This window comes from Dromaius novaehollandiae, chromosome 3, assembly GCF_036370855.1.
Source record: "Dromaius novaehollandiae isolate bDroNov1 chromosome 3, bDroNov1.hap1, whole genome shotgun sequence".
Classification (NCBI taxonomy): Eukaryota; Metazoa; Chordata; class Aves; order Casuariiformes; family Dromaiidae; genus Dromaius; species Dromaius novaehollandiae.
Genome location: NC_088100.1, coordinates 4,612,921 through 4,638,729, shown reverse-complemented (window position 1 = coordinate 4,638,729; position 25,809 = coordinate 4,612,921). Strand labels below are relative to the sequence as shown.

At 42.8% G+C, this 25,809-nt stretch overlaps 1 protein-coding gene across 7 annotated transcripts in view; it reads right to left on the bottom strand.

Moving 5' to 3' along the window:
- Window positions 1-25,809, bottom strand: part of PKHD1 (PKHD1 ciliary IPT domain containing fibrocystin/polyductin) — a 272,244-nt gene that overhangs the window by 225,554 nt on the left and 20,881 nt on the right. For all 7 annotated transcript variants that reach the window (XR_010388155.1, XR_010388156.1, XR_010388154.1 and 4 more), the window contains 18 exons: window positions 25,302-25,403; window positions 24,927-25,022; window positions 24,126-24,261; window positions 23,145-23,259; window positions 22,020-22,295; window positions 21,176-21,265; window positions 20,096-20,186; window positions 18,711-18,853; window positions 17,602-17,732; window positions 16,232-16,416; window positions 15,723-15,861; window positions 12,683-12,837; window positions 11,164-11,348; window positions 10,018-10,140; window positions 8,350-8,455; window positions 7,603-7,881; window positions 3,313-3,443; window positions 2,301-2,436 (listed from right to left, as the gene is read on the bottom strand). Coding sequence is in view for 4 of the 7 variants with exons in the window: in XM_064508296.1 (XP_064364366.1) it covers window positions 2,301-2,436; window positions 3,313-3,443; window positions 7,603-7,881; window positions 8,350-8,455; window positions 10,018-10,140; window positions 11,164-11,348; window positions 12,683-12,837; window positions 15,723-15,861; window positions 16,232-16,416; window positions 17,602-17,732; window positions 18,711-18,853; window positions 20,096-20,186; window positions 21,176-21,265; window positions 22,020-22,295; window positions 23,145-23,259; window positions 24,126-24,261; window positions 24,927-25,022; window positions 25,302-25,403 (2,619 nt within the window). In the remaining 3 variants the exon portion in view is untranslated. The remainder of the gene's footprint in view (window positions 1-2,300; window positions 2,437-3,312; window positions 3,444-7,602; window positions 7,882-8,349; window positions 8,456-10,017; window positions 10,141-11,163; window positions 11,349-12,682; window positions 12,838-15,722; window positions 15,862-16,231; window positions 16,417-17,601; window positions 17,733-18,710; window positions 18,854-20,095; window positions 20,187-21,175; window positions 21,266-22,019; window positions 22,296-23,144; window positions 23,260-24,125; window positions 24,262-24,926; window positions 25,023-25,301; window positions 25,404-25,809) is intronic.

Below are 25,809 nucleotides of genomic sequence, written 5' to 3'. Positions count from 1 at the left end.
AGCCAGCCTGCCTGAAATACTAGTCTACCCACAGAGTTGCTCCATGATAGCTGGTGAAGATCAGCTGTCTCAAAACAGTTCTGTTTTTGCCCATTCCTGCTCTTCACTGAGCAAACCCCACTTCAAAAGTGGACTAAGCCAAATACGGCACTGCTAACCCAGCCACTCGGGGAGCTAATCAGGAGATCTTGTCTTAATCAAAATGAACTTTTATGAGTTAACTGGTCCTTACTAGAGATTCAGATCTGACTGGCAGTTTTGTCTACCTTGATTTTAACACAGCCTCTGTAGCAGGCATGGTACCAGTTAGCATTCAGCACTGCAGCTTCAGCTTAGAGGGAAGCCTCTCCCTTGCAAGAAGCAGGAGAGGCTGTGCAAAGCTCCTCTCCTCTACCAGCTCCTCTAAGCAGATCTGGAAGCTGGTACTTTCCAATTCTGCATGCGCAAGGAGTCAAATAAAGTTTGAAAGTTTGAAAGCCTAGGAAGTTGAATATATTAATAACGTGAACTCTTTGGACTCTTGGTCAATTGTCAGCTTAATCCTAGATGCCTGGGAGGCATCGGTGTAATTTATTTATTCTTTTTATTATATTGGAGGAAAATTATATTAAAAGCCGAAGCCACAGAGGTTCTGAATAGAAGATTGAACTCAGCTCCACCACCGTTCATGAGACACTATAACATTAAGGAATTCCATGCACCTGGGCTGCCTGCGGCTAGAAAAATCTCCCCTTGGTGCTATTGTATCTGAATAATATTCAGATGATAAAGGACGTTCTCTCTTATTTATGCATTCTGGAGTAATAGAAAATGACAAGGGCATCATGGAATGGAATAGAAACATGAAGCATGCAGCAAGAAGTGTGTCTCGTCACAGGCACAATCACCTCGCCCCCTCATCGCCACTAAGTTTGGCCAGACTGCTGAGCTGGGGAGAGCTCTATTAAGGTGCGCACTGGAGAGGCTGGAAGAAAAGAGGGGAGGAAAAAAAAAAAAGGGAGACCTTCTGCCAAAGGTGTAGTAGAAATAAGGGAACCACTTCATAGGCCAGCTGCAAAGCCAGAAATAAAGGCTTCACTTCCTAATTTGGAAGGGCAAAGAGGGCAAAAAAGATCTGAGTTTTGCAGCTGGGACATTGGGTCCAAGATCATTTCAGCCAACCCTAAAGGTGGTAGCTGAGCTGGTGATGGTATGTGTCCTAAGAGAAAGAAGGTATTTAGATTCAGTAAACAACAGCTTGGTCCTGTTGCTATCATTTTAAACTCCGACCCTGGATATACTGCTTGGAAACTAGTAAAGCAGCAGGCTATGGAATGAATCAGGATCAAAGGGGGCTAAAAAAAAGGGAGAAAATACAGGGAGAAGCAAAAGTCATTAAATAACCTGTATCCATTGGACAAGATTTCAATGGCCAGGGCCTTAATGCTTTTCGTTTTTTCTTTTTTTTCTCGCCTTCCTTAAAAGAAATTTTCTGCTATTAGGAACCTTGGGTCTGGGTGCCTTCCAGAAATGTAGTAAACCTTCTTCCTAAAATATTTCTCTTTAAGCGGACACCATTCACCATTACTAGCTTCTGCTCCCAATGCTCAGCCAAATCGCTGTGAAAAAAAAGGAAAGGAAATGGGGGTGGGGGGAGAAACTTTCAAAAAAGAGGACTGCCAAGCACTCTACGAGGTCTAATTGGGATGTTGCCACCACAAAGTTTGTGAAGTCTGTGCTCATATTCTAAAGTTACGGATCACAAGGTCAAACCAGAAGAAACAGTTTTGCTTGGAAATGGGAACTAGAAAGATAAGTGCTGCCTCTTTTCTCCTTTCAGCAGCCCAAAATGCACTTAAATGCACTCTGGTTTTGGCCTACCCTTTAGGATCCTGGGGAAGTACACTCTAGAAAGTTTATTTCTCTTTTCACTGCTTAACATGCCAACAAAAATGGGTGTGATAGAGGACTCTTCAGAGCAGAGTTAGAGAAACAGGAGGCATGGCAGAGAAGCAGCATCCCAACCTTGACATCCTAACTTTGGACATCTCTCCACATGGGGCTGGGGCCAGCACCTTGTTATCTCATGAATGCTAGAGGAAGAAAAACAACATAACACAAATAGGGCTGACAATAGGGCTGACAATGACCAACAGGGAACAGGGAGGCTACAGGTTAAAAAAACCCCCTCTGTATAGCATCACCAGACCCCATAGACCTCAAGTCCTTCTGTCCCACCATTCTCAGCAGTAAGAACAGCACTTGTACAGATGGTGTCTAACCACATCCATTTGCTTTTAAGGAGCCTGCAGCCTCTTCACCTGCTATGCCACTTCTGTTTCTGCTCAGTGATACGACCACAGGGTTTAAAGAAGGATCATACTGGAATAAGTTGGTGACTGTTGTTGACAAGTGTCCAGACAGTAGTGTCACAGGGACAACGGCATCTTCTATCCCCTGGAAACAGAAATGAAGAAAATGTCAGGGATAAGAGTGCACCAATAAAAATGAATTCATTCCCTATATGCGCATGTCTCCATACTTAATATGTCTGGCAATTAAAAGCCCTAACAGCTTATCTGGAGGATTTTTTGTTTGTTTAGAGAAAAATGATGGGGCAGTACATGGCACTGACCAATTTGTGCATACAAACACTGGACTCTGCTCAAATGAGTATAGATATGTTGTATTTTAAGGGAAATCTATGAAGAGTTATAAACCTCAAAACATTCACAGACTATGCAGATTCTCATTTGTTATTTCCCTGTTAATAAATTAAACAGTAGTAGGGAACAGGCATGAACAGTTGTCTCTACTCTTAAACTATTATCATGATCTTGGGTATAATTTTGACCTGTGTCAATTAACACTGCTAGCAATTCCCAGGCATGGTTCAAGAGTTTGCATGAGACACAGATAATTCCCATTAGAAAGACTGGCCATAAACAGGAGGGTTTGGAGCTGAAGAGGATTCAGAAATATGAATAAGAACAATTCTACCAGGTATGTACTGGTAGACACTGAGCCAAAAGTGCAGAGATGCAATCTTTTCTCTGGAGTTAAAGGCCCACATTTGGTTTGTTTGAGGCTGATATAATCGTCATGCTATCTTATTCTTGCAGTTACGCTAGGTTTCATAAATCAATTCATTGTTAATTAAGCTGGTCTAAACTGTAGGTGGAGCCCAGGTGAAACCAGGCAGCCCAGATTTGGCTGATAGACCATTATTTGTCCTTCCTCCACCCCCAGCATAGCTCAGGCTAGCACAACATAGAAAGGTCTGTAGACATTCATAGTACAGCTGACTGTACTACAAAATATGTGGTTTCTTACCCGAGAGGGAACTTTACATTCAATTCTTGTTGAATTTCTGGCATTCTCGAAAATTGGGCAAGACTGAGATCCAAACAACACCAGGTTTATTCCTTCCAGACCGGTCCCTCTGAGAGCCACTCTCAGTCCTCCTGCAAAATCAGTTATTCCTTTACACCCAAGATGTGGAAAGATATTTTAATATGCAAAGCATCCTTTATTAATGGGTGATTACAAAAGGGAGTACCGTCTACTGGTTGAAACACAAGCATGCTAAGATAACATTAGTTTATTAACACTGACAATGATCTGCTTCCACTTTGCTGTGCCCCAGCTTCCTCTGTTTCACTGGAGATATTTTCTATTAGTTGAATTCTTGTCTGTCTCACAAGAGGACAATGTTTGTTTTTTAGTTTATTTTTTAATGACGTACTTATTTAAGATTGCAAGGTCTGGTCTGTGATCTCACCCTTAGAAAGATCCCCAGCCCGTGAATAAAATAAGGAAAGAAGCAGCGCTAAGAATGGAAAATGAGCTTAACACAGCAGGTGCTTTCACGGTTCAAATAGCTGCCATGCACCCTGCTGTCAAAAAGCCCTGTAGCATGTGTCTGGGAAGCTTAGGTTAGAAAGGGGACTTGGCAGGGCTGGAGACTTTGCAGAGTTGTGAGGAAGAAAGTCACAGAGGGCTGGACTCTGTTAAGCGATGAGCAACCCCAGCTCTCATTCGTGTCAGCCAGAGCTGAGTGTCTGCTATCACATTCAGGATCAGGCCCAATGCAAGTCAGACTGACCATGTGCTTGGTCTTTCTGCAGCACATAACTCCTGTCCAAATAGCCCAGATGCCCTCTCAGCCTTTTCAAATGAGCAGAAGATTCAGTGGCATTTCAAAGAGAAATAGAAAAGAGAAAAGAAACGGGCATTAACAGCAATTCTAAGCTGGACTTTGCTCTTTGACATGGTTCAGAGACAAATTGATAGACATTCAAAAAAAAATCCTCCCTTAAAACCTGCAGCTCTCTGCTCTACTTGGAAGGCCAAGTCATCAGCACTACAGTGCTACCAGGCTTAGACAGTGCTTAGACAGATAGGCTGCTCAGGCAGGGATTTTATCACTGCAGTGTACACGTGCTAGCATGGCTGCACTACAACACAACTGAGCTTTTTCATGCTTTTCACATGTAGAATTTAAAGCCGTTTAAAAGGAGAGGTGCTGCTCTTGGGGTAAAAGGTCCAGGATTTGGATTCAGGAAGATGGGACTCAGTTTCTACAATCCCATTGCAACTCCTGAGGGATTCACTTAAATATAACACAGGTGAGCGTAAGGATGGCTATTCACAGCATTCATCACCAGGGAAGCATTCAGAATTGGGTTTAAGCCATTACATCTGAATATATTCAAACATTCAATTACTGCTACATGTTCAAGGACAACCTGCTTGGCCCTGTCACCTCTATGTGCCCCCAGTGCCCTTATAGCAATGGCACACCACTAAGCCCAGACATTAGAAGGACCAAGACCTGCGAGACAACAGTGTCAAAGATGGGATTTGCAGGACACAGAATTCCAGTGGCGGATTCAGAGGTACGGCCAGAGTCAGTTTAGGAATCAATCAGTGAAATCAGATACAATGTAGAATAACCTGAAGCTCTCTAGGTGCAAATCGCTTGTCTGCAAAACACGAAACTGACTTTTTCAATCATCTGTCTAATTCCTGGAGAGTGTCTGTGTTGCGCTCAGCGCAAGTGGCAACACATGGTCTTTAGGTCTTCCCACGAAAAAGTAAGTAATGGAAAAGTAAACAAGCAGGGTAGAAACTAATCAGTCCATCAAAAATCTGAGCAAGAAAACAGGATAATATCCTATTGTCCTGTGTCTCTGCACCTAGGCCAGCATTTTGTTAATCAAAATAAAAACTCCTAAGGTCATGTCGTAAAAACTCTATATTGTTGAAGCAAAATCCTATTCTTCCCTTCTTCTACAACCTACCCCCCATTCTCTCCGAAGATACTTTTCAATGCAACACAAAACCTCTTTCAAATACACATCTCCAGCAAATAGAAGCGAGGCAAAAACACAGCAGAACCCAAGAAACTCAGAACCCTTAGACTTATCCGTACAGTACCAGCATCCTTAGTAACATGAAATATTAAATAAACTCTAGAATCTATATAAATCCCATGCTGTACAGTGTAAATAAGGGAAAAAAACCCTTCTTCTACAGGAAACTCATTATACACTGATGGCAGAGTTTCTTGTATCTTTTCTCAAAACATCTTTTGTTGCTCATTCTCTATATCAGAGAAGTCATATTTAGAAGTTCAGTCTTCTAGATCTCCTATGGCCTGCACCAAGACCAGGCAAACAACAGCATCCCAATATGTTCACAGAAAGCTTCTTCCATCTGCTGCAGCAGAAAGCACCTTTACAAAGGCCTTCCATGCTTATAGGAAGCTATGTCATGAGGAGCTCCTGATACACACCACTGAGACCAGTGACACTGAGACCTTTGACAAGAAGGACCTGATGCAGTGAAGTACAAGATGCTTCCTAGCCTCCGCCTCCTCTTTAAGGAAGAGTTTTCAGAGCCAGTAATAGCAAACACTCAAAATTGAAGCCACTTCTGTGATAGCTGTTTGCTAAGAAGATTCAGATTGAGAGTACAAAATCCATGTGTATTGTGTAAAGACTAATGATCTTAAAGTTTTGATATCTACACTTTTATCCACATGCGATAAAATACTGCATATGCACACTTTACGATAGGATTGAAGAGAGGTATTTTAAATGAAAGAAATTAAAAACACAGATGGAAGCTGTAATTCTTTCCAATTATAAATGTTCAAGGCATATGTAATGTAAGATAGCATTATACTTGCTTTCTCTTTAATGAGTGACAGATCACTGTAATTGGGAGAAGAGCTGGATTGTCAGGGAAGGAAACGAGAAGCAAGGCCCAAGCACTAAAACTTGTTGTGGTTGGTTTTTTTTTCTTTTAGAGTTTTTATGAATTAGAGCAGTGCATCTCAACCGTATGTAGCGTATGACTCTCCCATTAGAAAAACAAACAAAAAAAGGGTTAGGATATGTCTTCTCCTATACACCCCAATAACCCATAAAGAAAAGGGGTGACTAACTTTTTGTTTCAGCTTAGGAATCCCACAGATGCTTCCAAGTCCACCCCAGGACTCATCCACACAGAGGTTCACAGACCATCATTTGTGTCCTCTGCCCACTCCAAGCTGGCCAAACATGGCTCAGTTCAGCTCTCCAAGCCACGTGCCTGTGCTAGCCTGGTACTGCACCAAGGCCAATACTGCTCTCAGTGATGCTCATTAACATGGACTCAAAACACCTTACTGTTGAAATTGAGAGGTTTCCAGACAAAAGCTGGATAACTTTTACTGGCAGACTAGGACTGGATCATTTTTAAGTGCATTCGTATCTGCTTGAAAACAAGTCATATACCAGAGGGCTGGTCCTTAGTGCACCACCCAGATGTGGTCAGTGCGTCCCCAGCTCACTGGAGAAGGTGGAGAAGACTCCTTCCCTCTTCAAAAAAAAAAAAAAAAAAAAAAAAAAAAAAAAAAAAAGTGGCTTTTTACAGTTTGGCTTAGCTACAGTTGGGTGGGCACCCAGCAGAAACTTCCAGGTAAAGTCCTCTCACCTGTGTTATGCACATGGTAGATGAAGTAGTCATACTGGTCCCTTCTGGCCCCATAGCCTTGTGGAAAGGCTCCCAAGCTATTGTCTTCAGGGGTGGAATATATTAGCCCTTATTTCCTCTTATATTTCAAAGAGAGGAGGGGTAATGGGAAATGGAAGGAACTTCAGTTTCATTTGAGCTTTCCTAAGTTTCTCAGTTGTATATCTAATCACAGATAAGATTTCCATTTTACCACTCAGAACAGAAATGCATTTAAAATGAGATTAAGATCAACCATAATTTAGCCATTTCACAACTGGGCCAGAAAAGTCCAAATCCTATGAAGCTGCACGTCAATTAGATATGGGAACATTGGCCATGAAATTCTAATACCCTTTTGAGTTGCTGGAATGAATATACCCATACTTGAACTTACTATTCCCAAACAAAGCTAACAAGGGAAGATCCTGTTGCCCCCACAAAGAACCAAGGAAAGTCTGTCACTCTACAAGAAGCTTGCCCCAGTACCTTGGGAGTACAAAGTGCCAAGACACCTTTTCTCAGGTGAAGACCTTAGCAGTGGAAGGGCAGTAGAATTGAAACATGCTGTGAAAAGCAAGACAGAAAAAAGACACTCAGACTCAGTCTGGTATCCAGACCTACCAATCTCTGAAGCTGTAGGAGGCTCAATGGCCACAAGCTTGGACTCAGCTCTTAGGAAGATGCCTTCTCCTGTGCTGACGTTGAGTGCGAAGCCGTAAGGTCTCACCAGTAATGTCACCTGGTAGACTCCGACTGGCAGCCTCTCCATCTGGCAAACCACTTTGGTTTCATTCAAGGTTATGACATGGCAGGTTGAGTTGTTCACCTCCACCTGGAGTGCTGGCTTCTCCTCAGTGAAGCCAGTTCCCCTGATAACTACCGTAGCCTGGGATCCATCATCTGAAGTAATATAAACAACAAGATGACTAATGAATGTTGGAGTAGCAACACCCAGATTTACTTTCATCCAACAGTTAAAGTTTTTAACCATCCTTTTCAGGACACCATGTAAACCACAACACAAACTCATTATCCTCTGTATTCCTGCCTCTGTCCAGCTATTTTTTTTCCTTAAATTTTTATTAAAAATAACTGGAACCAAGAGCCACCTCGTTCTGTATAGCACCACACCTAATACTGTTTCTCTCTGCTTTACGCCTCTACCATCTTCTTGCCTCCAAAATAGCATGTTTGTACTGCATAGTTTAAGACTCAAGCTAATCAGAATTGGCCCATTAGAAAATGCAGTCTTCATAAAATGAAAATTTTCTGAAAGAATACACACACACATATAAGATCATCGTCATACTTTTTTTTTTTAAAGCAGAATAGCATTTTGCGATTTTATTCATGCACAAAGAGCATTACCTGGCAAGTATTCCACATCACTGACTAAGGGTGTCACTTCTTCACAGAACTGAAAAGAGCACGAACCAGAACAGTTTGCGAGGACATCATTCACCACCACCACCACCTGGAGATAGAGAAGAAGGTTACCTTAAAGCAGGGTGGGAGCTGAGGTGGTTTCTAGGGCTTACGATACATGGCACACTGAACAGCGATGCAGGCAGCCACACTGCCTCAGCTACTACATCAGCACAGACAGTAATTTATCCTGCTGCAGTCTGATTACAAATTTCATTGCAGGCCTTGCTAGGGCTCATCTGAGGCAAAGCAGAGCACAGCTTTGAAAGCTTTATCTCCAGCTTTCCTAGGTGTCTGCACAATCCTAACTTCCATCTCGCTAGGACACAGCTCCTCCCAACTCCTGTTCTTCTAGTTGTCCATTGAAGACCCTACTTGCCATACTCCAGTTCCTCCTGCCCTGCCTTGAGAACAACTTTATTGTGTTTTAAAGTACCCTGTAAGACCCTTACTAGAATAAATCCCAGACTGCATCCATTCAGCATGTAACTCCCAAGGGGGTTTTTTTTGTTTTGGTTTTGGATTTGGTTTTTTTGGCCTCATTGTTTGCGCTAAACCAGGAAAGCTGAGCTAATATCTTGAGGTCTAACATCAACTCCCCTCTCAGAAGAGTCAACTGGCAATGCAGAAGACCTTCTTCCTCTCCAGGTACGAAGGAAGGGTGTGCTGAGAGACTACATCAGTGCTTGCAAATAAAAACAGATTGTCTCTGGGAAACCCAGGGAGCGCTCAGAGTTTCACAGTGCTTTGCTTAATAGAGACATGATGGTTAGAGGGACATTTTTATATTTGTTGCTTGCAGCAAGCCAGAACAAAGCTTCAAAAATGAAATCTGATTGCAGCTGCTGTCCTTATTTCATGTGATCTATGTGAGGGCATGTCTGCACTACAAACTGCAGAGGCACCACAGGTGCCTCGAACACTGGAAGCAGGGCAGTCCGTGTATCTGGGGAACAGAGTCAGCCAAAAAGAAGGATGAACTAGCCCCCACTGCTGCACAGCTGGGCTGCTAGCATATCCTGCTTTACCTAGTTATTGCTGCAGCGCCCTGCAATGCATGCTGGAGGCAAAGCCCAGCAATGCACACCAGTCACGCAACCGCCATGAGCGGAGTTTGCAATGCATTTGTCCTCCCAGCAGAGTCATTCAGCTGGGAAGCCCTTCTTGGTCCCTTTTCACAGATAAAGGATTGAGGCCCACGGAGGGTCAGTGACTTTTCCAAACTAGTACCCTAGCCACAAGTGCATTCATTTTGTCAGCAGCAAAACAGCTGGAACCTGCAGACGAGTAGAGGGTCATTCCCAAGTTTAGGACCCACCAGTAAGGGTGGGAGTCCAGAGACAATGTCGACTCTTGGCCGCTGACTCAAAAGGAATAAATTGTCTTCCTTCATCCAAGATTACCATTCTCCTCCCTTGCAATAGCTCTTGTAGTGAAGCCCTGCTCCACAAACCAGGGAGCAAAATCCGACCAGTTAATGACAAAGCACAGAACCGCAGGTCTTTTTGGAGGATTTAGAATAGCAGCAGAACAAAGTGCCTCCATACTTCAGACTCCTGGATCTATGGACCTAGGTGAACCAACCAGAGGTATGTCAGCACATTAACGCACCTGTGTTTTGTTATTGAAGGTAGCAAGCATATCTCCAAATATTGGCCCAATAAACACACCCCCATCATAAACCACACGACTAGCAACAGTTGGGTTCAGACCAGTGAGTTTTTCATCAGAGACCTGGCAAAAAACAAAGAATTAAAGTTTCTCACCTTTTTCTGCTCTGTGATTGTAGTATGCAGTATGAGCTGTGCCTCCACAGTTCATACTGCATCATTACAAGATGGCAAATAACTCCTGGAAACCTCTGCTCAAGCTACCTCCATGACTATTTCCAGGGCCTAGTCTTCAGTACCCCAGGCTTCACAATGCCTTGGTGTTCCTGTTCTCACCTTGCAGGCAAGAAACTGAGGCAAAAAGATTCAGGAGCCACATTTGCAATTAATCTAATGCTCAGTAAAATCATTTGGAATTAGGCATTGAAATAATTACAAATATCTGCTTCTCAGAGATGTGGCTTTGGGTCAAACAAGGGTCTGCATTACTGCTAAAGAAATATCTCAAGTTTTGCTCATCTTCCAGGCCAATGTATATTGAACACAGGACCAGTCTGTTTATTTGAAGATAACTGTACATTGAGAGAAGTGGGTTATACAAAGAAATAGTGTTTTGGTTTTTTGGTGAAGGGACCAACACAGTCCAATTCCTTATTTAGAAAGGACCATTCTACTTGAAACAAAATTTAAATTTGGTAAATTTTGGGATGGGACCCTCATCTGAGACTCATGAGAATCAGATACCAACCTATACAAAATAGTTCTCAGAAAAAGACCTCCAAGAAACTATGCCACAAACCTGTACTAAGCTTCAGCTCAGTTACTGTACTGAAACATTACTGTGGTTATGATAACTTTCATTTCAGTATAGCAACCCCTTTACTGTGCAAAACTGCAATAAAGGGCAGAAATTGCATTTTTTCCTCCTTATTTTGAAACACAAGTTAGATGCAATTTCTAGTTCTGCAACTACAATTATTTTTTTTAATCAACTAATCTGGAACGTAAGTTGCTGATCCTAGTAGGAGGACATTTTGATTCAGGTCTCACAGTTGTCTATGTGGAAAGAAACACTGGCAAAATCACTCAGTCAAGGCCATGAAAGACACTGAAAGGGATTCAGAATGTTTGTGAAAAATTACCATACACTAATAACATTGGGTAAGTCCCCGGTTTTTGTTTTCCAGGTTAGGGTCCAGATGTTTTCATAACAAGAGTTTGAGTCCTTGATCACTGTGAAATCACTGATGTTGAAGTATGGGGCTGTAGAGTTATCCGTGTTGTCTTGCAAAAGCCTGTGGAGATGATGGGAGGAAATGTGCACTGAGACACCTGCAAAAGACATGAGATAGCAGCATTAGAAAGCAGCACACCCTATGAGAGTACATCTGCCTGCTCCCAGAAAAGAAAGGTGTTCGCTTCTTAGTGGCAGACCATGATGGTTTAAACCTCTGCAACTGCAAAAAAAAGCAACAGGGGAAAGTTTACTGAATCCCAAATGCCAAAATATCTTTTGCACTTTCTACTAGCTAAGAAAACCCAGAAACATGTCTCTAGATGGAACCATCAGAGATGTTGTTTAAGTAATACTTTTTATAACATGCAGCGTACATCTTTGGAAGGCATGAAATTTCACTGTGCAATCATGTTGTTTCAAAAGAGAAAAGCCAGAAACTTCCTAGACAAGTGAAGTGTGTGTGTTGGGGGGAATCAGTCTATCAAGAAGATTTTGTAGAGTCCAGTCCCAAATAAATGCAAAGGGCATCTTATTTCTTTTGACACAAAGACCCACAGCCGTTCAAAGCTGCAAATATCATAAATCTCCCTAAACTTATTCATAAGAACAGAAAGGGCAGCAGGGAAAGGCAACAGGGCAAGAGGAATGGAGTACATTTTAGAAAAGTGGATCTTCAAGGCAGGGAACTGTTGAGATTGCCTTCAGCTGTAGTCATGAGATGTTTCAGAAAAGTCTTAAATGACAACACGAAGGAGAAAGCCATTTCATGAATATTCTAAGCTTGCTTCTTATTTTATGATTTTACTTTCTAAGTACAAGTCACCAGTTTGCCATCAAGAACTTAATCAAGTCAAATCAACTCTATGCACAAAAGCATTTGTGGTATCTGCAAACAAAAACAGTTCCAGTAATCCTGGGAGTGAATTAATTCTTTGGTAAATTGCATGGGTCTCACTTCCAGGCTGGTGTTATGAAATGCAGAGGGAAACCCAAGAGGAGTGTTACTAATTGTAGTTTTGGAAAAGCTTCTGATGAGGGAAAAGCTATTCATAGCTTGGAACAATACCAGCATTGTCATACAAGAGTACCAGAAGTACATGTGCTGGAGAAACATCAGCACAATGAAACCTTAGGATGCAAAAATCCCAGTTCATGCTCTGATCCAAAATCCTTAATACTAAAGACAAGTATTTCAGAGTGGCTGAATGCATTTTGGAGCAATCTCATAATTAACCTCTAGAAATTCTGTTCTCCCTGTAATCCTTAACTCCTGTTTTTTAAGGACAACAAATGCAAAGCTCTAGCAGCCATCCCAATGTGTTTGACCTGCCAGGCTGCTCCTTGAGCATTTTCAAGGCTCAGTTTTCTCTCTTCTTCATTTGGCTTCCTACAGATGAAATCCTGGACCCCTACTGATCTTGTCTCTTACCTGATATCACTGTATTGGCCAGGTGGATGTGGAAGGTCCCTCCAAGAGGTGGAGATGACTTTTGCAGTCTCTGAACAGTGAGGTTGATTCTTGCATCCTCCGTGGTGACAGAGAGGTGGCCGTCTTCCTCAGAGCCATCCAAAAGCAAAGCACCTCTGCACGACAGAAAGAGTTCACATGAAGACATTAGCAGTCAGGAACCCTGCTGGTGACACCCTTGTGTGACCAGCAACAGAAAAACAAACAAAATTAATCTGGTCTTGGCATCTTGAACCCACTGATGTTGGAAAGATCAGCCATCTTCACCAGACCTGTGCTGCAGCTCCCTAAATATTGTTTTCCAGGTTAGATCAAGCTGCAGCAAGGGACCTTGTTCTACAGGTCCTTAAACAGCAGCAGGGTTTCTTACCTCTGGAGCTGCGATTCTTTGAGGCAACTGCCATATGAACCTTTGTTCCTACCCTCACAGGAACGTATGAAAGCAACACTCTTGAAGGACCTAACAAGAATATATTTGCAGCCCTAACAGACTCGGTTACTCCCCACATGTTCTCCCTTGATGCTGGCATTGTACACAGCAGGAAATGATGGAAAAACACCTGTTTAAGTGGAGGAAATCATTCATACAACACCAAGCCCAAGAGAATCCTACTCCAAGAAAGACATTCTTAAGACCCACCTCAATGCAGCCGAAGCAGCAGCAGCAGAGGAAGGCAAGAAACTCCTTACCTTTACGTACAGATAACCCTCACTCACGTTTCATCTGTAGTCTCCCCAGTTTTTCAAAACCTCAGTACTGCCGAATTACAGCAAGGAATGGAGACCAATATTGTGTATCCTAGTTCACACACAGTCCAGTTTCTAAAACGTAAAATATTTTCTACCTTGCCACTAAAACTTTCTCCTTTTTTGAAAGAAAGGAGAGAAAAAAAAAAAAAAAAAACCACACATGCACACTCTGCAATACAATGATGCCACCATGTGGTTATGAATCTACATAACAGCTAAAGTCTCCGAGTTCAGCCCAGACTTCTGCTGATTAAATTTTGAGAATATGAAACCAAAAGGACCGCTGGGCTTTCTAGTCCGACATACAGCTGGTGCATCAGATTTTATCCAGTAGCCCTGACTCTGATCCCAGTAAGTTATGTTAGACTAAAGCATAGCATGAGCTCAGTTAAGAGAAAGAGCCAGTTTTGTTTTGAAAAAATCCAAAGACAGCAAGTAGCCCACCCATTTTTAAAGCATGTACTGACTTCTCGCTGCAGTTTGGCTGCAGCATCGTACACTGATTTTGCTTATGTCTCTCTGTGAAACATAAAAGCCCACCAATGCCAAGCATATTTTTTTCCTTGTGAGAGGTACTATTATTACTAGTGCCCCTCTTAATTCTCTTTTTGATAAACTAAACAGATTGATCTTCTTAAATCTCTAAGGCATTTTGTTTCACTCCACAATTATGTTTTATAGCTGTTTTCTTTGAGTTTTTCTGAAACCTCTTTAAAAATGTGCTCGATGTAGCATTTCAGCGCCAGTCTTAAGGCTACATGCAAGTAAAAAAAAAGTCTCCTTTCTATTATATTGCTATTTATAACCATCAAACCTCAAAAACACTCTCCCATCTTCTCATCCTTGCCTTTATCACTGGTAACTTGTGCTGAAATACTAAACTTGACACTAGCAATTAAGTGTACTCCTAGAGGAGAGACCTTTACAAGTCAAATCCTTCTATGCTGTGCTACTCCTATAAATTGTCTTCTGTAGAGCACCTAGGTTTGAACAGTAGCTTAACTGTTTTACCAAATGACCACTCAGACTTGGGCTTTGCAGGACGAGGACCTGAAGTGCTGCTGAATGGTCACCACGTTGGGAATACTGAGGTATAAACTGGGTCATGTCATTCTTCTTGTTTGTACTTGGGCTATGTTTCTCTGAACCTCAACGGGTGATCGGCGAATTCACTCAAACCACAGATTTCACTGGGAGGTGCAAACACTTTGCTGTTCTAGAAACCAGACTCAACTGCTTAACTTTCTTCAGATCTTAACCACTTCTGAAAGGAAAAAATCTAACTGTCTCTAGAGCCCTTCCGTCAAGCAGTGTGTTTTGATGTGCTACAGTGAACCCCAAAACTAAAAGTTACATTTCTTTGTTTTTGCTTGAAAAGAGAGAGATCAGAAGGTGAGAAACCAACTTAAGCCACAGCAGAGCTGAGGTTCATGTTCTTCTCCCAGTATGAGCCACTGAGCCAAACCAAGGGCTGGCCACTGCAGAGGCTGCATCGTTCCAGCCTCTCCCTTGCATTGGCTCTGGCCCCATCAGGTCCTTGCTGACTCATCTGAATATAATCTAAATTTTACAGGGCTGTTCTCTGTCAGTTTAGTCCTCCAATATTATTCTCGCTGATCTCATTAGCCTATGGCCCTACCTCTAAGTTCATTATTGGGACTTCCAGAGTAGAAACCGGCTCTCTAAACAAGGACAGATAAAGTGGGCTTCCATTTGCTAGCATAGCAACTGCTGTCATTAGAGGTGTCAAGGGTCTCTCTCCAGATCTCCAACAGCTGTTCCAGAAGGGCTTAGATCTGCTAGCTCTATGTCATATCTTGTTGGCCCCAGCAGAAGTCTTTGGTATCCCAAGATGTTTGAAGTACATTAGGCACCTGTACCCCACTCAGACAGTGCAGCTTCAATACCAGAATCAGATACATTTTAGACATCTTAATAAAGGTATGTTCAGGCTCCTACATGGTCAACAAAACCCAAAACACCTGCATGCTGAGACTGAAATTAGGTAGCTTAATTTTGAGCTGAAAAGGATCCACTGAGTACAGATATCCGTGCAGGATTCAGTAGTCTTGACATAGCCTGAACATAGCTCATTCGAGATGACTAGAGAAGACTACAAGCAAATTCCCATCTGGACCCGACATGCTCCATTGCCTCTCATGTCCTGTCTTAGATGACAGCCAGATCCACACGTCAGGGGGAACTACAAGAGGTACTACAGAGTGTGAGATAATCTACTCACTGTCCCTACCTTAGTGAGAGAATAGGCAGACTTGCACCACAACCAGCCACCAGCAAGGACACGTTGTAAGTGGGAGAAGACCCCACCACAGTTACTTCTTCAATTGTCCTCCCATCTGGCTGAGGTGGTTTGGGATCCCTCTGAGAAACTGAAAGGAAAAGATGACAATCATTCATCACAGGGAGGAGAACAGATGACACTATACCTAGGATATTTCCATTTCACATGCTGGAAACATACCCACTTTTGGTTTTCTGTTTGGACAAGACCACTATTACATAGTTACATTTACTGAAACGCATTTTCAAATAGGCCAAGAATGTTCATGTTTGATAATTCCTTCTTGTTGCTTTCACAAAAAAAGTAAGTTCAAGAAGACAAAAAGAAAGGTTTTAGTGTCTGCCGTGAAGTGTCCTTCCCCTCCAAAAAAATTTTAGCCAACCAAACATTTCAGTTTTGCATGGAGGATCCTGGAGAGAGAGCAACATTAACAGGAAAGAAAAAACTGATTCCTTTACCAGTCACATTGCTGTCTGTGATGATGAGTTCGTCAAGGTAAAATGACTGGGAGGTCTCCTTTAGCATTTCAGGGATCGGCAAATCAATCTGATGCACAAACACCGGGGAACCATCAGAGAGGTCCTGGAGGAGGGCGGACCGATTCACACACTCGTTCCAGAGGTCAGTGCAGCTAAACGTCCAGCTGAAAGATACCACCACGGTTGGTCCTCCTGTCCTTGCTGTGAGGCAGTTGCAACAACTGACTGAGGGGCTTTGTTAAGCCTCCAGATCACCTCATATATTCTTGTTATTACTATTGCCTTGCTCATACACAACACACTGGCTCCGTGGCTCATGGTTACCCTGTCCAAACCCCTCTGTTAGATGCCCCACAGGGAGAATGAAGTCTTTACACCTCTGTTTAGATATCCTCCATGTCAAGAGATTCAGCATGTGGCAACAACTGCTCTATTTTTGGTAAAAACTCTTCCATAGCATCAATAATCTCAACAGAACAGAAGCTACCTACACACAGCAGCTTATCCAGGTCCTGAACTCCAAATAGTGCTTTAAACTATCCATGTCCACACATAAAATGGTCTAGCTCACTTAAATTCAAGACAGAGTTCAGGCCCCTGGGGAATACCAGGCATTGCACAAGGCCTCAGCTCTCTCCATCATGTAATGGACATAAACAGTGATACAGACTACAGATCTGAGCAGGCACATCTCCTAATCATGTCATGTTTAGCCATCAACTTCAATCCCAGAAGTCAAATTCTTACAAGGATGCTATTTCAGGAAATCTGTTCTCTCCTCCCCTTCCAGACCCATCCACCCACCCACACAGACCCCTTGCTGAACCTTACCAAAAACCCAAGCTCCCAACTTCACTTCCAGAAATTCTTCAGAGACTGCTGATTCTTTTAGTTTGCCTGCCCCTCACTTCACATCTGTCAGAAAGGTTTCTCACCCATTTAAGTGAAACACAGACTATACCAACTTCCCAAAACATTATCTACCTATGGTCCCATAAGTTCCCTGACAGCAAACTGCAATACATCTTTCTGTCTCACTGCAAAAATTCACTTAGTGTTGACTTGCTCTGTATGGTGCTCACAAAGCAGAGACAAAGTCAAATAGTACAAGAAAATTACTGTTCTCACAGGGTTTGACATATACAAAGCTGGTACTGACAGAAATTTAGGATATACTCTCTTTCAGGAGAGCTGGAAGCAAGCTTAAGGCATGTCTCTGCAGGGACAGAACATGTGTCAATTTACCATGACTGATGATGTGCTCAGATAAGAACTTGCTATGCCCACTTTTCTTAACATACTGTCTTACTGTGGAAAGTGTCATCACTGGAAACTAAGTGTCTGGATACCTTTCTAGGTGACTCTCATTAAAATCCCACTGGCAGGTGAGGTTCCTCTTCACTGAATGGAAAGAGACATTGGTGTAGGATACTGAGATATGAAGGATTTTGCTCATATGTCCTTTATGTGCAAAACACACCTGCAAAAACAGAGTGGACAAAAACTTTCACAAATCAAAATAGAGATAATACATGTGTCATGTCTGTAGAAGAGATTATATTCTGATTCAATCCCACCTCACATCAGTAGGGAAGGATCTTGTTCAAGGTCAGCACCAGATCCCACCCCATGAGGCCAAGGAGCCTTGAAAGTGCCTAGTGGAGATGGAGCTCTGGCATTCAGATGTCCTATGACCTACTACATATGCTTCAACTGATCACTTGAGGCTTCAGTAAGGACTAGGGGGGATAAGATAGCTCGGAAGCACCAGTGGAGATTTCAAGGATCAGTGAGTGAGGAAGGGAGATGTGGAAGAACTGGAGAGATTTCCAGGGTACAAGGTTTGGGGAGGGTGTCAGCTTAGGGGTTTGGAAATGAAACTGGAAGAGGTTTATGAAGGGGAACTGGAAGGAGTCTGGAAGGACTGTAGAAGGCTTTGTGGAGGGGAGTCCTCTCACTCCCTCCTCCTTCCTTTCAAACCCAACTATTCACCTTCCCCCAGGTAGCAAAGAAGGGGAGACAGAAAGGGCTGAGACTGAGACCCTGCTACTACTGAGGGCAGATGTAGAAAGTGACCAGAGAAGCGAGCCAGAGGGCCCCAAGTATCAGTGCTTTCTGTCTTGTCACGGACAGGCCATTTCTGCATCCAGCACCCTTTACCAACACCATGAGGGAACACCATCATCCCACCTTCCTCACCCTCATCAGAGGCTGCACTCTCAGGAGCAGAGGACAGCCAGCTGTGCTAGACAATATCCATTTCTCAGGGGTCCCAAAGCATCCATCCAGTCAAGCATCCCTTTGTAGAGAAACACACTCTGTTTTGTCCATTAGCAGTGACTACGGCCCCAAGACATGATCCTTTGAGAGTGTGGGGGACTGGATAATTTTATGCTGATAATTTTGCTCTGAGCATTCACTCCCCAACACAACATACTCAACAAGAGCAGCCACTTACATGTGTGTATTCAGTGAGATCATATCTCAGTAAAGTTGATGGGGAAGTTTTCACCAGCTGTTCTGGTCTGTGAACACTGAACCTGCCACAGAAGGGCTCTGTCCCACTGGTGATGCTTCCCGTGGTGACAGAGTCCTTTGTATCTGACAGAGATAAAAAACAAAGGGGATGAAAATACAGGAAACAGGTATTCAAAAATTTCTGAACACAGTCCTACTCTTACAGATTCTCCCTTCCAGATAAATTTTGAACACTCACATGACAGTGGTCTCCTAGATAAAGGATACTGAAAGATAAGAGAGATAATTAGATCCCTGTTTTGACCATAAAACTTCATGCCAAATACTACTGCCTTGAGCCAAACAGAGTGTTTGACTAAATACACCCTTTGCTTACAGATAATACACAGGCAATGCTGGAAATCAATATATCAAGCAACAGAGAATCAAAAAAAAAAAAAATCAAGTCCTCCCTTTGTTCTATTTGTTACATATCATTTTTTATTCCCACTTTACTGTCCAACTGTCACCAGCTTTTAGCTAAAGTTATTCTCTCTCTATTTTGTTGGTAGAATTGTAGCCTTGGGGTCACATAATTAGACTAATAATGTCCAGTTGCTATGTCCATTTTTCTGCCTGAGATTTTCATCACTGCCCAGTTAAATTAACTCGTTGCTTTCCTCCACTTGGAAGAGTCAGTCACCAAATATGTATATTACAGGCTGGGACCTATTCTCTATCCATGCTGAATATAAGGACACAGTAAGTCATCTCTAGGGAGCCACTTTTTGGCATTCCTGACAGATATGAGAGTTACTTTCTGATTGGTGCAATACCTTCATGTTAGAAAGTTTTCTATAATTTTTACAAAAGCTAACATTTTATACCTTGCCTGACCAGTCAGCTATACCCCAGATATCTGCACTGCTGCACTGAATGAATGCAACAGTCATCAAGAAAGACTGAAAGCAAAGATCTAGAGTTTGAATCAACTTGATCTGTAGCTATGGGATCTATCAAATTTGCTTCCCCAGTAGATGTACTAAAACACAAATAAATTTCATATTCCCCAGGACTTGCATTTTGTGTCTCCATTCCTAATGTTCCTAACCACCAAAACATATCACCTACTCTGATAAGTGTGCTGCAATACATGACTGAGTCATGTAATATATTACAGGAAGAGTTTTGTTAATATATTAATCATGTTTTTAATATTAGTACCATAAGCTCCTTCACCAGAATAAATACAAATAATGAATACCTCAGGAAAAAAATGTGTGCATAAAAATCTTTAAAAGTGTACATTATTAAAAGTACATTTATACCATAAAAAGAATCGACTGTCACAGAAAATACAGCTTATTTGTCAAAGAAAATCATTACCTTTCTCAAAGCCATTCCGGAAAAGGATTTTAGCAGAAGATGGCTCAGTTTCACATCCTACTGAAAGAAGTTCCTCTATTGCTATTTGTACCTTAAAAAAAGAAAGTGAAATGCAGTCACAGTACAATAGCATTTGGCTCATTTCAGCAGAAAGCTTCAACATGTTAAGTCATCACTGCATTTTTTCATCAAATAGAGGCGGATGGCAAGGAAGCTCTGACCAAGTAGGCAGCCAGATGGTAAAAGTCAGCTTAAAACAGAGTTTGAACTTCCAGTTCAGTGTGCTGTTAGGGAGCATGAGGCATCCCATGGGCCTGCAGAAGCCTCATCAGAACGGTGCAGATTTATCATACGAACTATACTATTCCTGCCAGTCATGTGCAGATGGCCTGGACAGCCTGGGGCATCTCAGGTGGCACCAGGCACCTCTGTGCAGGTAACTGATCAGAGAGCTTGGTCAATGCAACCAGTGGCATTAGAGTGGTTCAGCTCATCCTACCTCAGATACCTACCATAATCCTAGGTACCTAGGTACTTCAGTGAGACAAATCTCCAGTTAATTCTTTTGCCAATTCAACCAGCCCCATAGAGCTCAGGTATCCGAATGCCTCTCCAGGCTCCATCAGCTGTGCTCCCCAGGTATCTAACAACTATCACATAGCAGAGACTCAGGGTGGTTTTGACAGTGGCCAGTTCTGATCGTGGTTGTTGTATCAAGAAGATGTTTGTTCACTATATCAGTGATTCTGAAGAAACCAGTCCAGAGCTGTCTGAAGCCTGGAGCCACAGGCTACATGTCTGAGGTGTACATGAGGTCCTGTTTGTGAAACTGCTGATTAACAGGCACCACACACACAGGCTTTGCTGCAGACAGTGGAGGCCAAGATCAGATGCCATGGTACATTGTAGAATCCCGTGGGTATTCAGCCCAAAAAAACCAGCGACAACCCAAACCCCAAAAATTATCACTAACCCTAAAAAATTTATCTCAACCTCTAGGCCGCGACTGCTGTTAAGTGCCACAGCTCCAACAACTGCACTGCAGCACAGACTGGGTTTTCTGTGTTTAATGATACCTACCTGGTGAGCAGTAGCATTTGTGGGAATCATGTTGCTGAATACATTGTTCCAGGAGATGCTGAACCACCCTGTACCCGATACAGTCAACATCTGACAGGCAAAGCAGCAAACAGACAGATAAAAACAGCTATGAACTGCATAAGATATACAGAATTCAAATCTGGCATATGGATCTTTGACAAAGGAGCTTTTTTGTAGCCAGCATTTTAAGCTTCTGTAAATTGAGAGTCCTGTCAGCTACTTTTTAGCTGCTTTTGGTCTCTGTGCTCTCTTTTGATGCATGCCTGAGGGTCCCATTCTCAGATTAACAGGAGCACAAGGGACAAACGACCTGTGCAGATGCACTGGCAGCCACAGAAATCCCCTCCAGCTCCTGATCTGCAGCTCTCAGAATTAGCCAGTAGGACACACTTCCCTCACCACTGAGAGCTTCGTCAAGCTGAAAGTTTATCATCTGATCACAATGTGAAGCCAATCTGATAACATACACTTTGAGTGTGTTAAAAAAAAATAAAAAGTATCCCAAACTTGTATAAATTAGCATGAGGTAACAAAGCGAGTCACTAATTAGCGAGGTAAATCCTGAGGGGAGTCAGCATTGCTTTCGATTTAACACATTAGCAGATTATAACACAAACATAGGGTTTACCTCAGCCTGCCGATACGTATTAAAAGCCATGTACAGCTTCAGCTCACATAACACTATTTATTAACTCAGCAGGTTAAAAGAAGGTGGGAACACACTTTTATGTCTAGCAGGGCCAAGTCCTTTACTGTCAGGATTTGTTACCCTCTATGTAATCAGGGCCAGTCCAGCTCCCAAAGCCAAACACGCGGCACTGACCTGCACTTCTGGAAGTCGCAAGGCACAAGCCCGGATTTCATGTCTCTCCAGGTAGTAGGTGTTCACCACGTGTGGATTCAGCCACGTGTTGTGTATCTGGATGCCCACTCTCATCCCGCTGTTGGGTGCCTTGCCATGATGCAGTGCTTCCAGGTAGTACCTTGAGCCAGCAGTTAGCTCAAATTTGGGGGATTTTGGCTGCCAGCTTTCACTCCAGTTCTTCTCCCAGTGTTCCAACCACTCAGAACTGCCCGCAGGGATAGAAGCTATTCTTACCTATGTCCAAACCAACAAAATCAATCAGTTAGAGCCATTTCTCCAGCCCCAAAAGTCACTGTGTCCAGCACCACAGCTCCAGTGATGCAGAGAAGAGGCTTGTATTAATAACTAATGGCACTGGATTGATGGATGATGCTTTCCATTTTATTATACAGGAAAAGCTGTCATCTCAACGAGGTTTGGTTTAGGGCTGTGGGCTCAATACCAGAAAGAAGGCAAATCATATGGATGACCCTAATAACACTTCCCCATGTAGCTTTTCATGAATGACTTGTCTCACATCCCACAAATACAAAAGAACTATGTCTATAGCCTTCTGAGTCTGTAGACATAGCAAGTTTGTAAGATCAGTAATACAGAAATTTTTAAGAGATAAGAAGAAGTCTTGTATGCTTCTGCTAGCCCTCTTCAGTTATTAGGCTTAAGACTAGCTTAAATAGACAAATTACCCTTATTTGTAGCATCCCCTCAATGTTACAGAGAGAAAGACCAACGTTTTCAGAGGGTAGAATTTCTACAGGTAGAAAAGGATGTAAAAGAAAGAAGTAGGACAAAAAGCCTCTGGATCCCCTTACACAGACTGAGTGCTGTGTTAAGCTACTAAAAACGTCTCCTGGAAAAGACATTCAAGGAGTCTGGATGCAACAGTGAGTCTTTCATGAACTGAGTTCCTGATAAGGGCCAATGTAAAACACCAAATATAACCATACATATTTAAGTCTGCAACAACTGCAGAATAAGGGCCAATAAGCCAATTCATACTGGGGAAATTCTCACTTGTGATGACCTTAAATAAAACTCTTCCCTATCCCGACCCTCTTATTTTTGCTGTGCCAACAGTAATACCTTACATCCTGGATCTTGGGATAAACTCAAGTACAGAGATGCCTGACCATCTGCCTGAATCCAGAAGGTGTAATTGTTGGTCTGAGGAGCCACAAAAAATCCACGAAGTCTGGAGCTAAACAAAAGCAAAACATCCATAATACACATAAAAGTTAGTGCAACCCCCTTCCACCCCATCTTCAAATAGAGTAATAGGGAAAGAGTGTGGGACCTATCTATAGCAAAAAACAAACTCATTCAGAGATTTAAAACTGCTAAAAACACCAAAAAGACCCATTTTCATATTAAATGGTGTTTATGCTTGAGAGACGTTTTCAAGGTGGGAAAAGAAAAAAAAATAGAGACATCCCTCCAAGAAAGTAGGCATGGTTTTGCTAGTGGTCACATTTCTGTGTGCATTTATTCTTAAGCAAAGTCTTATCCCTGACTAGACAAGAAAAGGCTCAAAATCACACACAAGATCAACTGAGAAATACACAGAAGTGTTAAAAAAGTGAAGCTGTCCATGCATTTTGCACAGCTCTCCACAGCTCTCTAAAGAGGCATGGGTAATGGGCACCAACATGGCTCATAGACAGATTTGCAGCTTCGGGCAAATCAGTTTATTTCCATCAGTTCCAGCTGAGCTGCCACTGCCAACATTAACTAAGGATCTGACCCTCCACATCTGGCCAGAGCTCTAACCCAAGGCAGCCTCTACTAGAGCTGTTTCTACCTCTGCAGCTATTTCTTTTATGGTGTTTCAGCACATCCAGGCCAGGCAGAGCAAAAATACAAAGTGAAAGTGAAAAGAGGGAAAAAATAAAACATTTCAGTGAATATTTTGAGCTTCAAAGGGGCGTTGGAGCAGAGGGCTTACTTTGATTCACATGAGCTATGCAGTCAGGCTTTGCTATAAAGAACCATCAGGTGTTATTGCTATGCCTTACACTGCTGAAGGTGATTGCCATGGCTTCATCTCTTTTTAAGATCACTGAGTACCTGAATGACTGCTTTGCCCCAGACAGAAATCTTACTGGGGAACTGGCATTAGGTACAAACTGCCATCTATATCCAGGGCCTGCTTCTGTCAGATCAGAGGCATCATCCCAGACTTCAAAGAGAAGCCCTCTGTTTCCTAGAAAGTTAAAATAAAAATGTTATCAGTAGCAGCCAACAGAAATCCCAGAGCACACGCTAGAATCAGTGGTGCAAGAAGGCAGGCCAGAACAGAAGATTTTAATAATAGATTGTCTCCATTTGCAGGTCTATCTGCACACCAAGGAAAAACACAGTTCTTGCTTTAGGTAATTCTCTCTACCTTGACACCCTTCACCAGAAAGAACAAAAATCCTTTAAGAACAGAGCCTCCAACCCAGCTAACGCTTCTGTCGTCCTGCAGGAAGAATCTGTGCTGAGCCACAGTCAAAATAAGCCAAGCTCCATTTTATGGTCAACAATTTCCTACTGCAATGCCCCATCCAAGCAATGTCCCCAGACTCTTCTGCAGCAGCTCATCTGTCCCCACCTTCAACTAAATTTTGCCCCTGCTTCTTCACCTCATTTTCAATGGCTTTACACACCAGGCTGAGCTTCCCCCCACCACAGCCCGTCTGCAAGTGGTGGGCTGAGCTCTCCTCCCCGCCTGTTCTTGTTATCAAACCTAGGAGAAACTAGCTTGATGTTGAAGTGGAGAGTGTTTTGGGAAGCCTCGTTTCTTTAGCACATTCACCACCAAGTGATTGCCACCCTCCATGTCTGTATGTTTGCCCACCTGGACTTTTAGTTATACCAATACTGTACCTGGCTGAGGGGCTGCAAGCCTCCTGCCCTTGCCAACAGGGTCAGTGGTGCAGCTGATCTTCTGGGGAGAAAGGTGCTTGACTTCACAGTGGACACCTGGCAGCAGGAAAAGGAGTCAACATGCCACATGAGATTTAGTAACACAACTGGGCTGTGAAATAAGCTCACCTTCTTTCCGAAACGGTCAACAAGCCCAGAAGCTTGGGCTTGTACCGTGAAGCAAGTAAAATGGTTCATTCCCACAGTCAAAATAACTAGGCCTTCCTGATGGCGAGTGTTAAAGCTCCCTCACTTACTGTCCATGAACACTGACTGGGTTTCTGTGGCCTGTGCCAATAACGCTACTGGAAAAAGATTTAACGCATCTCCCCTCACCTGCAACAGAGACCTGCACTGGCTCCTCAAAGAAATCCCCCATGATAGTGAGGTCGGTGCCTCCTCCAAGACTTCCAGCAGCTGGAAACACAGAGGCTATTTCTGCAGAGGAAGGAAAAGAGGAATCTGAAAATGAGCACGGAAAAGATTGATCTCAGTACCGTTTCTGTCAAAGCCAGCAGTGTCCTTGCAATATTTCCAACAGGAACAGGCTCCTGTAAATGAAACAGGCTTCCCTGATCCTTCATTCACCTCTGGGCAGCCATGGAGATCGCAGAGAGCTTGGTCACATGACAGAAGAAATGCTGCAATGCCTAGGCTGTTACTTAGCCTTGCCTCTGTCATGCTCAGATTGCAGCTGAAGAACACTGAAAAGTGGAAGTAAAGCTGTTTTAATCCCTTTGACCTTGTCTGACTCACTTCTGAATTTAACCTACAGGTTTAGGTGCTACTGCACTTTCCAAAAGTCCTTACAGGACAAATGCCAGGAGTGAGCATCTGACTGCGA